Here is a 14,164-nt window from a genome sequence, read left to right as displayed (position 1 = left end):
AAATAAGTGTCCAGTATTTTGAAACATCAGATTTTGCTGAACTGCGCATAATGTTAGACCTAAAGAAATATTAGGTGTTGAAACTAAGACAGATTTCTGTGGATTAATTTGCACTGGATTGCCAGTTTCTTGTTCCACTCTGTTCTCATTTCATTAACATCAAATCCAGTGCTTTCTCATAGGGATCTGTAGACTATGGTTCTTGGTTTCATTTTCTCTGAGGATACAATTAACACTTCTAAGCGGCAGTGGCTGCTGAGATGTTCAAAGCCAGTGGCCTGTGTATGGATATCAAACAATCTTGTACAGTGGTGCCTCGCTTAACGATGTTAATTTGTTCCAAAAAAACACATCGCTATGGGAAAACATCGCTAAGCGAAACACCATTTCCCATAGGAAATGGGAACAGATTACCATCCTTAAGCGAAAATCGCCATAGGAAACATTGCTAAGCGAAACAATGTTTCCCCCGTTGGAATGCATTGAAGCCTATTCAGTGTATTCCAATGGTTTTGCGATGTCCGTTTTCGCTATTTTTAAGTGTCTTAAAATGTTCAAAAACTGTTTTAAATGCTTGGGATCGTTAGTGCACCTTGTAAAACCTTTGCAAACTTACTTTCGCTTTGTTCTGACTCTTCGTTAATTTTGGTGACTCCCCCCCATTGGAATGCATTGAACTGTCGGTTTGACAGCAAAATCGCTCAAAAAACCTCATCGCTAAGCGAATACATCGTTAAACAAGGCAATCGCTAAGCAAGGCACCACTGTAATTGTAAATATTGCCATACAGCAGTACAAGGTAAATTGTATGTGAATTGCAATGTTGAAAATTATAAAAATGCCTGATTTGGGCCAGTCAGTTGGTCTGTTGTGTACCCTCTAATAAGCAAAAAAACAAAAAACAAAATTTAAAAAGTTGTCTTGCAGTTTTCAGATCAGGATTATTCCACAAAGTTAATTTAGCATTTGTATATGAAATGTATGACAGGAAGTCATACACCACATAGTAAGCAGGGAATGTCTTTTACTGCTGGGTAGACACAACCTAAAGCAGCCTGGAATTAAAATAGCCTCAGATAAGATGAGAGAATGACTGACCATGAAGGATTAGTTGAATCAAAGTGGTTTTACCAGTTATGTGTAATAAGTAATGCTAGTCTGTCCGTAGCAAGAGATATTTCAGTCAACAGTACAGTCAAATTCATCTTAATCATTTCAGTGATATCCAGAGGAACCAGTACATCTAAATGTCTGATAGTTCCTCAACAAGTGGAAATACTGTAGTACAAATGAACTTGGCCTTGACTTCATGTGACACATTCTTATACTTGAAGATTTTTTTTTCTAGTTCTTCATTAATGTGCTTCCAAATCTGCCTCTTTCTATTATTTCTTGTCTGGAACCTCCATTTTGATTAATTAAAGTACTGTATGGAATGTTTTTAAAATAATTTCAGTTTCTTCATTGCTGTACTATGTAATTCTGCAATCATCATTTTTGTTGTCTTAATGTTTAGTCATAATCCTCCTTTTGCATGTTCTATTTTCACTTTCACCAGTAGTCATTTGAAGTCCTAGTTGTTTCCTGCAGTAGTCATGTCATGCATGTATCCTATAAGACTGATGTTTCTTCCACCAATTTTCATTCCACTTTCATTTAAATCTAACCTAACTTTCTGTGAGATATGCTCTACGTACATATAGATTGAAAATTGAATCTTTTTCTGATGCCTTTGCCAATTCAAAACTGTTCTGTTTTATCCATAGTCTATCCTAACAGTAAATTCTTGTCCAACGTACTTGTTACACATCAAAACAGAGAAGTCTTATGACACACCCATTTCTTTTAGAAAGAGCCATAGCATTTTATGACATAACAGTAGATCCATGTCTCATCACCAGTTACCAGTTGCCCTAATTTCTTGCAGAATGTTCCAAAACAGCCACTCTACATGTTTCCTCTTTTGTTTGGTTGTCAAAAGTTTGGGGATCCACTTTGCTGCCAGCTTTCTCATTTCCAAGTCGTTGTGGATAATGGCACCAACTCTCTCACGTGATATTCTCAGATATATAGCAATACTTTTGGCTGATATTCGGCCGTCTTCCATGATCATGTCATGGATGGCTTTCACATTTGCAGACACAGAGACAGAAACAGGCCTTCCACTGGGTTTCTCACTTTCAATACCGAAATAGCCAGTTTTAAAATTGACAACCCAGTGTTTAACTGTTGCATATGAAGGGCCACTGTCACCCATAGTTTGTGACTTTTCATCATGGATCTGCTTTGCACGTTTACCTTGGAGAAACAGGAACTTGATTATGGTCCTATGCTCTTCCACATTGAACTTTTCTGGAGGTGCTGCCATGTTCACTTCGGGCCGAAAAATGAAAGTTAAGTTAAAATAATAGGTAGTTGATTTTTGCACTGTTGAATATAGACAAATTGACCAATACACCCTGCAATTTATAGCTTCCTAGCTCTATGTAAGGCTCAATACTTATCAGCACCCCCTCGTATATCCAGTGTATAACTGCAATATGATCTTTTAATATTTTTCTGAATCTAGCTTGAACATCAGTCAATTTTTCCTCCATATGCATGGTAGAATTATTTGTCATAAAATCTAGATATTGTAATTTACTGTGGAAAATTACTGTGAGGTTCATATGCTTTAATCTACATGTCTCCTTTCTTTGGGGTTGAAATGTATATTGAATGTTTTTAATCTCAAAGCCATTGTTTTGTTTTCCTTATATGCTGCCTTATTCTTATTAGGATTTTGGTAGATTCAGCCACTTGTAGCTTGAAATATTCTACTGGTATCCCATCTACATCTGATAATTTATTTCTTCCAAGCGTTGGGAAAACTTCTATTTCACTTTCTAAACACCACAGGATTTTTCTTAGAAGGAATTTGTCATCTCTGCATCTTTTAATTTAGTACTTTACTGTTTATTTTTTATATTTTAAAATATTTATTTCTTTAAAATAATTTTATCCCATCTTTCTCCTTTAAAAGGACCCAAGGTGGCTTACATCATTAAAAGATTATATTTAAATCTAAAAAGAATAAGCCTACAGATACTTAAAGGACAAAATACCACTCTGAGGAAGGATAAACACAAGCAATATTAAAATCACATTCAAAACCATAATGCATAACAATCCATTTAAAAATCCCATTCATGCAGCCAGTCGCTGCAGGAAAGCTTGCATGGAGAGAAAGGTTTTCGCCTGCTTGTGGAAGGACAGCAAAGATGTGGCAAGCCTGGCGTCCTGTGGGAGGGAATTCCAAAGTCTGGGAGCAGCAACGAAGAAGGCTCTCTCCTGGGTCATCTTGTCGAAGTTTCAGCACCCCTAATCTTGGTTTCATTTTTTCCTTTAGTGCCTTGATTCTTGAAAAAGCATGTCCACGGGGCTTGGTGCATGGGCAGAGGGTATGCCCGGCCTTTGCTGGCGGAAGAAAGGAGGAAGAGAGACATGGATTAGGGGCTTTATATTTTTTACTTTTAAAAAATTTAAAGTAAGGAGCTGTATATGAAGGAGACAAGTAGAAAATCAGTTCTACAGTGTAACTGGCCATAAGGTTTCAAACAGGAAGAAATGAATCAGTAACCTTAAAACAAATGGGAACATTTGTCCAGATACATATGCTACATGACTGCAGTTCAGTACAACAGAGATAACGGAAAGTATTGTTAGGCATGGGGAGCATTTGCCTCGAGTGATCAGGTCCTAAGGGTCATTGGAGATGGCAATTGGTAAATGTTGAGTGACCACAAATGTTGACTGACTTTTGGATGGAGGACTAGGATGTGGGAGTGTGGCGCAGTACCTTGGCTGGAGTCCTAACAGTGAGCACTCTTCAGCTGCAACGTTGGTTGTAGGTTCCAAACGTATCTGTACATGTTCCATCTTGTTTTATCATTGTATGAGTAAGGGAACAAATCAGCTGAAAATAGTAATAGGTCTGTGATGATAATGACATCCATTTCTGAAAAAAGCAAGGTAATATTTAAAAGTTCTGTCAGTGTTCACATGTTGTGCTTTAGTTTTAGTTTTCTGCTTGTGGCTTTTCTGTGCATTTTACCTGGCCGTATTTAGTCTGCATACTAAAGGTTAGTCCGCCAAATTGCATTCTCTTTTTTGCTCTTAGCTTTTCCTTTCCTTTGCCGAGACTGTTTTAGACTGTAATAGATTTCAGCGCGAAAGGCCAGCTTTTGGACCGAGTGCTAAATTTTAGTCCGCAGACTAAAAAATAATCCGCGGATTATTTACCCGAGCAATTCCCTCACTGAAAACTACATTAAATATAGTAACAAATTTTCTTGAAACATAATAGTGAGGGCAGTTCACAGCTAACAGCAAGCTCTACCACCCACCATTTTGCACCTAGGCACAATAGAACGCTGAAACCATCCCTGGCTTGAAATGCGCCTCATTGTGCTTAAGTGTTGGCAAGCTCTATTATTGACTGTATGGCCTGTAACTGTGACAGTCCTTGCTTTTAATGTTTATTGTTTGTATGCTTTTGTGTAGTTCTTAGTGGGTGAATAAAAAAGGCGAGCAAATTGTCGTAGGAGTTAAACGATGCAGTGCGTTTCTTTCAATGTAAGTGGACTCTTGTAGAAGAAAAACACCCCGCCCCTCTCAATGAGCATGAGGGTGTAAAGAAGGGAGCTGTAATAATGGGAAGGGGGAAAAAACAGTTAAGAGCTTAACAGAACTTCTGAAGTGTCATGTCCAGTTCCTGAAGCATCCTAACAAGATGGCACCCAAACTACTTAAAATGTTAAAAATCCATTGGTGGGGAAGTCAATCCAAGAATAATCCGCGGCGGCCTGATACACATGTAGTTTATAGAAGTTTAAAGTGGCCATCTTAGAAAATGAAACTTAAACCATTATATCTATTACATATGTGGTTTCAAAAACATTTTTCACCTAATGCTTTTGGGACAGATAAGCAGAGGAAAAAACATGAGTAATTCTGTGTATGAAAGCATGTCTCATATTCTTTCCCATGTCTGTGGAAATCTTTCTCCAAGACAGGGAGGAGAGAACTACAGTGTAATATTGAAAACGTAATATAATTTTCCTTTTACATAGACATTTTATTTCACTTTTTTCTTACTTTTTAGTAAAGTGACTGGCATTGGAACATGCATTTAAAATATAATGTTTCTATACTATGCCTCACCCTTGCAAAATCAAATTTTTGAAGTTGATTGCTGCTATCAAGACTTATGTTTAAAGGTTCTAATTGTATTAAACATTTAATATGTCCCCATCACCATGGATTTCTTATGATATTGGATATATTTTTCCTTTCTGGACAATTCTTTTGGATTGACTCCCCCTGTTTGGATTATTTCACTGCATTATCATCTTTAGGACTCGTCAGGAACAGGACATTTCACCTCAGGAGTGCGGGTATGTACATAAATATTTTTTCATATCATCAGGTCTGTTTTTGGAGGAGTAGAGGCATAAATGAGAATCAAAAATTGATACTGTCAGTCAGCTAAATATTTTACTTCTGTTTTTCAGTTAGATGCCTGTGGAAATGGGGATGGGCACGGTATTTTTGTTTTTCTGGCATTATTCCTGTGATGGCTCTGTATAAAATTAGTCATTTCAAGACCCAGCGGAGAAAGGTTAGCCTACAAGAGGGCATACAGTTATGGCATCTGCTTGAATCTGAACTATGGTGTGATTATGATTATAAATCTTAGAAGTGCAGAGCTGGAAGGAACCCTTGTTGCAGGAGCAACTTCAGCTTGCTTGTGGGAGAGATGCAGGAGATGCTACTGCTGAGTAATTCCAGTTGTTTTCCAAACAGGTTGAGAAGACAAAACTTTCCAGAACTGTAGTTCATCTAAAAATATAAATGAAGAAAAATAAAATGAGCCTTTTTAATTTAAAAGAGATTGATGCCTACAGCAACACATTTCAACTCATATTTGTACTTCCACCACATTTCATAGTAAATTAGGTCCATTTTTGTCATTTAAATCTTGTGATAAAATTTGGCATTTCTCAGATATGAGGAAAATGTGAGTTCCTCCTCAGTTTGTACGTAATTTGAATAAGGAGTTTCCAGTACTCCTAATTGAACATATATTTAAAAGCAAAAAATATTTGTGCAAATATAGATGTTGCATCACCACCACCACCATTTTCTCTTGAACCTGATGAAGTGATTTTGGTTTTCCTTTCTGTAAATGAGAGGGAAACAGGAAGAAGGAACCGAATAGAATATGTTGAAGATACCGGCTAAAAATTTAAAATGCTATTTTGCAGAGGGTGGCTGTGAAGACTATTGCCACGTGTTTATTCAAATAAAAACCATAGAACATTATCTAGTGTAGAATGATAGGGTTTCTCCTTATTCGATAAAAGTTTGTTTTCTTCCAGTTTATAATGCCCACCCCATCTGTTCTAGATGGGAGATTGGGAGAGGGCTGCAGAGAGGAGAGAGAATTTCTTCTGCCAGTGTGGTTTGCTTTGTTGGTGGACAGACACTGCGGAATGTGACCCATTACCTCTTCACCCTAGAGCATTCCTGTTAGGTTTAGTAATACTGCTTTGTGGCTAGCAGATTACAACCCAAATTTAAAGCAGTAACTGTATTCCAGATAATCACCTAGAATAGTGATCTGGCCAAGAACCACTACTTCTTCGTGGCCTCTGTGAATCACACAATTGGATTGTTCTGCGCCTACGCAGGACGTCTCGGAAGTTTCTAGAGCTTAAAGACATGTGATTAGTAGGATGTTCCCCCGTGGAGTGCATGCTCTGCCCTCCAAAAGTCCCCTCAGTTCCTTTTTTGCCGCCGCTTCGGTTGGACCTGTTTCAGAACTCTAGAGTGATTATTGAGATCATTTACTGCCTATTCATCGATTCTTTCAATAATTTCTTTCATTTTCTATTTTAATTATATCTTTGTTGGACGTTCCCTTGTAAATTGTCCGTTTTTCCTCTTCAATTTACCTCACTCCTTTTAATCTTCCCACATTTTTCTCCCCCTCCCCCCATCACCACTTTCCCTCTCTTTTCCCTCAACCTTTGATGGCCCCCCCAGGGCCTTTCAAGCGATGTGTGCTTTGCACGAATAAGATACCACTTACTGACGGTCATGACCATTGCCTTATTTGCTCAGGGGAACAGCACCAAACACACTCCTGCCCAGAGTGCAAAAAACTTACAAGACCCGCTCTAAAACTATGCCTACAAAGACTTTTCCTTTGGGAAAAGTCTCTCAGTCCAGCTCTCATGGACACACCAACCTCTCCAACTTTGCGTCCAGAGCGTCGAGAAACTACTCACCCGATATTGAGCTCGATGACTCCATCACCTCGTCAAAAAAGATATTTCGAAGTCTGCTTTGAAATCGAGCTCTACGTCCATGTCGAAAGCTCCAATTTGTCCTGATAGCTTGTCTAGGAAAAAGAACAATAAGGCCAAACCAACAAAACTAAGAATCGTACAAAATTGACTCAAATAGATCCACCTCAACAAGGGCCTCCACCACTGATCCTTGAGGAGTCATCTAGAGACGCCCTGGCTCGATTTCAGATAGAGACAATCCAACTTTTAACACCGGCTCAGGCTGTGGCTCCATTACCAGCCTTTCGCCGAGTACTGGCCTATCTCCGGCTGATGTTCATTCCAGCCCAGCCTCAAGCCCTAGATCATCAGGGCAGGCAATACTTATTCAGGTCTCTGGTTCGGAATCATTTCACCAATCTCCCTGCAAGCGCGGGTGAAGAGACGACACTTTTCTCCAGTCCAATATGCCCCTCCATGTAGGGAAATTTACTATTACTGTATCATGAACCGTCTTGATACCCAACTCAAGATGACTATGGGGATCAGTACCACCACTACAACCCCTACTATCATGAAGGCTGGACTGAGCATGTCTGTTATGATGAACCAAGAAGGGTGAGATATGCCTCTCCACCCCGATACTCGCCTTCCATATCACTTTCACCGCCACAATACCGACATCGTTCATCTACGATGTATCCAACATTGACTCACCATACATCAATCCCTATGAAATCAGCTCTCAAGTGCAGTCTCCCAGTACTGGAGTCCTTACCACAACCCAAATGAGCTAAGCACTCTTGCAGACACTCAACATCATATATCTTTCCAGGTCTCCACCACCTCCTGACATCGAACAGGGCCGGTATCAAGTGTACCTCCACCTCCACCATCACAACCATTTGCATCGATAACCAAACCACCATCCTGATCACCATCCTCACAATCCTCTCTTTCTACTCAAGATTCAACATCCGGTATATCCCAAGAATTACCCACTGTTTACCAACTCCATCTTCTGATGTGGGCGAAAACCATCCACCATCCCCATCAGAGAATTTCACATCTTATTCTCAGCTCGTCATGCGAATGGGAAAGTCTTTACAACTGGATATCGAAGAACCACCACTTTAAAAGAAAGACCTGGTCTTTGATGACCTAAATCAGGATAAGACACCACCCCTTAGCTTGAGTTTCATCCCAGCTATGCTCGATTTAGTAAAAGAATCATGGGACAAACCTCCCTCCTCACTTCAAATTTCGAGACGTGTTGAAAATCACTACAAAACTCACGGCCCGGACACAGCTTTTCTCTCCAAACATCTGACACCAAATTCAATTATTGTGTAATCTAATCAATTGAGAGCACATAATAAATCATCCATAGCTCCCACCAACCGAGACGGAAGAAAGCTAGACATTCTCAGGAGACATCTCTATTCTCTCATGTCATTTATCATGAGGGTCGCTAATTATCAAGCCGCTATGGGCGTGTACCACCACCAGCTATGGGATAGAATTCGACCTGTCATTCAACTGGTTCCAGACACCACCAAGAATGAGGCCTTAGGTATCCACACCGAAGCCTCAACCTTGGCTAAACAGCAGAGAATTGCTTCCCGCCATAGCGCAGATGTGGTCTCTAAAGCTATGTCCACCTCTATTGCCTTGAGGCGCCACGCATGGCTGAGATTGGCTGGTATCTCGGATGATACTAGGTCAAGGATAGAAGACCTTCCATTTGATGGTGCTGGCCTTTTCCGTACTAAAACAGATGAAGTAATGGGTAATCTTCATAAACTCTGTAAGATGGCACAGTCATATTCCACCCAACAACCTTACCGGTATCAGTGGCCTCAATTCCAGAAATAGCCTTTCTTTCACCAGCAGTTTCAACCTTACCAACAATCATATCAACTGTACAAACCACAAACTTCTGCTGGATCTGATCCAAGTCCATCTACATCTTCAATGCCTGCTTTTTTACCTCAACAGCAACAACCACACTGACAGCCGTTTCGACGCCCTCAAAAGAAGGGTAAACAATATCCATAGACCCCCTTCTATCTACATTCCAAACTAGACTTTATCCATTCATCAGTGCTTGGCGCCAAATCACTAATGATCAGTTGGTTCTTTCTATTATGCAAAATGGTTATTTCATTGAATTACAACATACCCCACCCTCTGGCACCATTAAGACTACTCCATACTCGCTTGCTCTCTGTGAAGAAGTTTCCTACAAAAACAAACCATACTCATAGTCCCTTCCTCTACCCTGCATGATGGATTTTACTTCAGATATTTTACAGTCCCCAAAAAGGATGGAGGACTCCGTCCTATTCTCAACCTTAGAAACCTTAATAAATTCACTCGACCACCTTTCGAACCAATGGCTACTACTAATTTCAAATTACTTTCCTTAAAAACATAATTCCTTGTAGCAATAACATCTGCTAAACATGCTAGCGAGCTTGCAGCCCTCAGATTGGACCCACCCTTCCTACAGTTCCATCCGGATGAGGTGACCCTCTATTGTGATGTATCATTTTTACCCAAAATTGTCTCTGAATTCCACCTCAATCAACCATTGGTTCTACCAGCTCTACAGTGGACCCTCGACTTACGGAATTAATCCGTATTGGAACGGTGGCCGCAGGTCGAAAAATCCATAGGTCGAGGGTCCATTTCCTGTAGGAATGCATTGAAAACCATTTAATCAGTCCAGGCAAAGAAAAAAAAATCCCGGGCTTCCAAAGCTGCACCCGCTGCCCTCTGTCTCCCATCCCTGGTGCCCTCTGCCTTCTGTCCCTGTGTGGACAGAAGGCAGAGGGCGCCAGGGCGGGAGACAGAGGGCAGTGGGTGCAGCTTTGGAAGTCGAAAGCTGCTCTGCCCCCGCTGCTGGCTTTCTGAGCTGCTCCACCCCCGCTGCCAGCTTTCGGCTTTCCAAGCTTCACAGCTCCCTTCACTGTCCCTGTCTCCCGTCCCTGGTGCCCTCTCCCTTCTGTCCCTGATGGGAGACAGGGACAGCGAAGGGAGTTATGAAGCTTAGAAAGCCGAAAGCCGGCAGCGGGGATGGAGCGGCTCAGAAAGCCGGCAGCAGGCGCGGAGCACCTTTTGGCTTTCCGAGCTTCACAACCCCCTCCGCTGCCCTCTGGCTCCCGTCCCTGGTGCAGCGGGAACGGTAGGCAGAGGGCAGCGGGGGTGGCTTTGAATTTCCCGCCCTTTTCCCCTGCCTTTCGTACGGTAGGTCGAAGCTCCGGCTGCAAATCGAACTAAAATTTTGCGGCCAGAGCTTTTCGTACCTCGAAATTTTCGTAAGTAGGGACCTTTGTAAGTCGAGGGTCCACTGCATTTCCATCTCCTTCTACACCTCTCGAGCGCATGCCCCACATGCTTGACGTAAGATGCTCCTTGGCCTTCTACATTGATAGAATTAAATCGTTCAGACGGTCTCCAACGCTCTTTTTATGTTTTCATGGCCTTCATAAGGGTGCCCCTGCTTTACCTCAAACTATCTCTCGCTGGATTGTCCAAACTATCTCATTGGCATGTCAGCTCACGGGCAAAACACCTCCTGAACATTTAAGAGCTCATTCTACCAGAGCGCTGTTAATCTCTGCTGGCTTCCAGCGTGGAATAGAACTTCCTCACATCTGCCGTGCAGCTACATGGTCTAATGCATCGACTTTTGTGAAACACTACTGTCAGAATACTGTATCTGGGTGAAGAATGCTGCTGCTTTTGGCAGAGCGATCTTGACTTCCTTTCTACCGTGACATCCCACCATCCGGTAAGTGAGCTTGTTAGTCAACCAATTGTGTGCATTCACAGAGGTCACGAAGAAGAAAGAGAGGTTACGTACCTGTAACCATAGTTCTTCTAGTGGTCCCCTATGCAAATCCACACATGCCCATCCTCTCCTCTGTCTGTCACGTTGTTTTTTATATAGGCCTTTGACAGCAGCGGACTCTTAAAGGAACTGAGGGGACTTTTGGAGCGCAGAGCATGCGTTCCATGGGGGAATGTCCTACTAATCACATGTCTTTAAGTGCTAGAAACTTTCGAGACATCTTGCGCAGGCGTGCAGAACAACCCAATTGTGTGGATTCACAAAGGACCACTAGAACAACTACCATGGTTATAGGTAGGTAACCTCTCTTTTCTTGAGATCAGATTTAATTGGCCAGTCATATTGCAACTGTTCTAAACAGTCTTTGATGGAAATCTGAAGTTCAGCCAGTTCCTACATGGAACACTTTTTGTTTCATAGATATACTGAGATTTCCAAAACTGTGCTTTTCTTATCTGTAAGAGTGACCTCCTGCAACCTGTTCTGGTAATAAAGTTTTCCATCCCCTCCAAAGTTCTTTGTGACTAGCCACAAATAGTAATATAACAAAGCTTTATAATGTATATCTTCTTCAAAAGCCGGACAAAACCTTTTTAGAAAACACAAGAGTGAAACTTTTCCTATCACAGAATTTCCCTACCACTAATTTGGATTAGTTTCCCAGATTCTTTCTGGCTGAGAATGAATACTAAGTTCCTAAAGCAGTTGCCTTTCTAACACTAAAGGAGGGAGGAGATGTGTTACTCCAGGCCATGTTTTCAAGCAGCATCTTCCGAGATACACTGACACGTGGGAAAGATTGCCATCCTACTTTCCCAATTCTTTCCCCCAGCAAATATCCTCAGGAATTTTTAACCTATACAGCTGAGCTCCAAGACTGGAAATAGACATGGAGTGGGGTAGGGTGGAAGGTCAGCATATGCCTGTGTGTAGAAATGACACCAGCAGGAAGAATACAGTGGTGCCTCACTAGACAATGATAATCCGTTCCACTGAAATTCCTGTTTAGCGAAATCATTGTCTAGCAAAAAGCATTTCCCCATTGGAATGCATTGAAACCTGTTTAATGCGTTCCAATGGGGAAGAATCGTCGTTGTCTAGCGAAGATCGGCCATAGGAAAGCTGCTTTGCGAACCGCCAATCAGCTGTTTAAATCGCTGTCTTGCGAAGCTTAGGTCCCGGAGACACCTGTTTGCGAGCACGAAGGGAGCTGTCAAAATCATCGTCTAGCGAAAATCAGTTTGCAAAGCAGGGACCAAACATTGTCCAGCGAAATTCCCCCATAGGAATCACTGTTTTGCGAATCGCTATAGCGATCGCAAAAAGCCAATGTCTAGCGAAAAAACTGTCATGCGGGGTAACTGTCTAGCGAGGCACCACTGTAATAGGAACATTTTGCTCCTTCCCAACATTTGATTCCTCGTCTGCTATATTAAAACTACTTTGTCAAATACAAGTTTGGAGAATGTATTTGCCAAGGTGGTCTGTAGTTGCTCTTAAAAGAGTGAAGGAAAGCTCTGTGACTTGAAAGTCACTTGGTAATGGTTGTTGTGGGGTTTTGGGGCTCTTTGGCCATGTTCTGAAGGTTGTTCTTCCTAACGTTTCACCAGTCTCTGTGGCCGGCATCTTCAGAGGACAGCACTCTGTGGCCTTCTGTCCTCTGAAGATGCTGGCCACGGAGACTGGCGAAACGTCAGGAAGAACAACCTTCGGAACACGGCCAAAGAGCCCGAAAAACCCACAACCATTAGCTCCCGGCCATGAAAGCCTTCACGAATCACTTGGTAATGTTTTCCTGTGCCCAAAGAGCAGTGCTGCATTTTTGGCACCTGAGGAAAGAATATGCTGCCACTCATTTATTTGACCAGGTGAAGTGTTTTAACAGCTAAGAGATTTTCTCAGACTAACTGTGGTATTGCCTCTATCTAGCTTAGCAGGTTCTTTTAGTTTCTTTTAATAATTCTTGAAACAACTGGCCACTGTAGAAGGGGACATTGTTACTGGCCTGTTTCAGCCTAGCCTTCGAATCCCTTAGCTTTTAGAGTCTGACATACCTTAAGCTAGTATGTTGTAAAGCAAGCTGGGTAGTGGAGCCAGGCATCAGTAGTGCAGTTTTCCAGGTTGCCTTCCAGTAGAAGAGGACATTTGTGCGGCCTTGTCCAAGCTGCACAGTCCCAGTGCACTACAGAAGGAAGGATGGGTAAACCTCAGTATTTGATACCTAGAAAACTCTGGGAAGGGTTGCCTTAAATCAGGTTCAACTTGACAGCACATAATTATTAGTGTTGTACAGATTCCATAACTTAGTTGAGAATGCACAAGTAAGGACTACCATCCTCTTTATTACTGATTAAGAAATTCTTGAAGTAGGTTCTGTTCAACTGAGTTATAAGATGTCCTCCTTAGAAGCTAGGAAGATTTGCAGTTGATTTTGCATATAGCATATGTTGTCCTTTTTCTGTTTATGAGTCACATTCACCAACATTCATTTCACATTCATTAGTCTCAGGACTTGACACGTAACATCATTGCATATGAATGGCATACATGAAAGAAACTGTTTATGTAATCTTTCATTATGTGACAATATAATTTTTACTTGTGTATGGGGGGAAAAAAGTAAAATAAATGTAGGACAGTACTGGTACTTGTGGAAAATGCAGACTACAGTTTCAAAGAAGTGTCTTCTAGATCCTGTTTGATTATAATCTCTGGTTGATAATGTCTTGAGAGAGAAAACTTGCTCAGTATCTTTCAGCTTTATCTTCAAATGCCCAAATGGGAAAAATCTTTTGGTTTGCTATGTACTATTAAAGAATCAATCTAGACTGTTAGCGGATCACTGCCATCCTGTCTGCCAGTATAAATTCATGTCCAGGATAAATTTAGTTTATTGACCAAAAGACAGCAGCTTTAGTAACTCAAGGTTGCTAAATGTTTGTTACCTACCTTGGGTTCCTATATAGAATGGTAGGAT

The 14,164-nt window shown here is 41.4% G+C and overlaps 1 protein-coding gene across 8 annotated transcripts in view; it reads left to right on the top strand.

The window, feature by feature from the left end:
- The window catches only part of GSK3B (glycogen synthase kinase 3 beta), a 140,850-nt gene that overhangs the window by 101,103 nt on the left and 25,583 nt on the right, over positions 1 to 14,164 (top strand). For 4 of the 8 annotated variants that reach the window (XM_072991696.2, XM_072991697.2, XM_072991698.2 and 1 more), the window contains exon 9: positions 5,397 to 5,435. The exons of the other annotated variants lie outside the window; for them this stretch is intronic. In XM_072991696.2, the coding sequence (XP_072847797.1) occupies positions 5,397 to 5,435 (39 nt within the window). The remainder of the gene's footprint in view (positions 1 to 5,396; positions 5,436 to 14,164) is intronic. 8 annotated transcript variants of the gene reach the window in all.

Source organism: Pogona vitticeps, chromosome 2 (genome assembly GCF_051106095.1).
Source record: "Pogona vitticeps strain Pit_001003342236 chromosome 2, PviZW2.1, whole genome shotgun sequence".
Classification (NCBI taxonomy): domain Eukaryota; kingdom Metazoa; phylum Chordata; class Lepidosauria; order Squamata; family Agamidae; genus Pogona; species Pogona vitticeps.
Note: the sequence above shows the minus strand (reverse complement) of the source record. Positions and strands in the feature narration are given on the sequence as shown.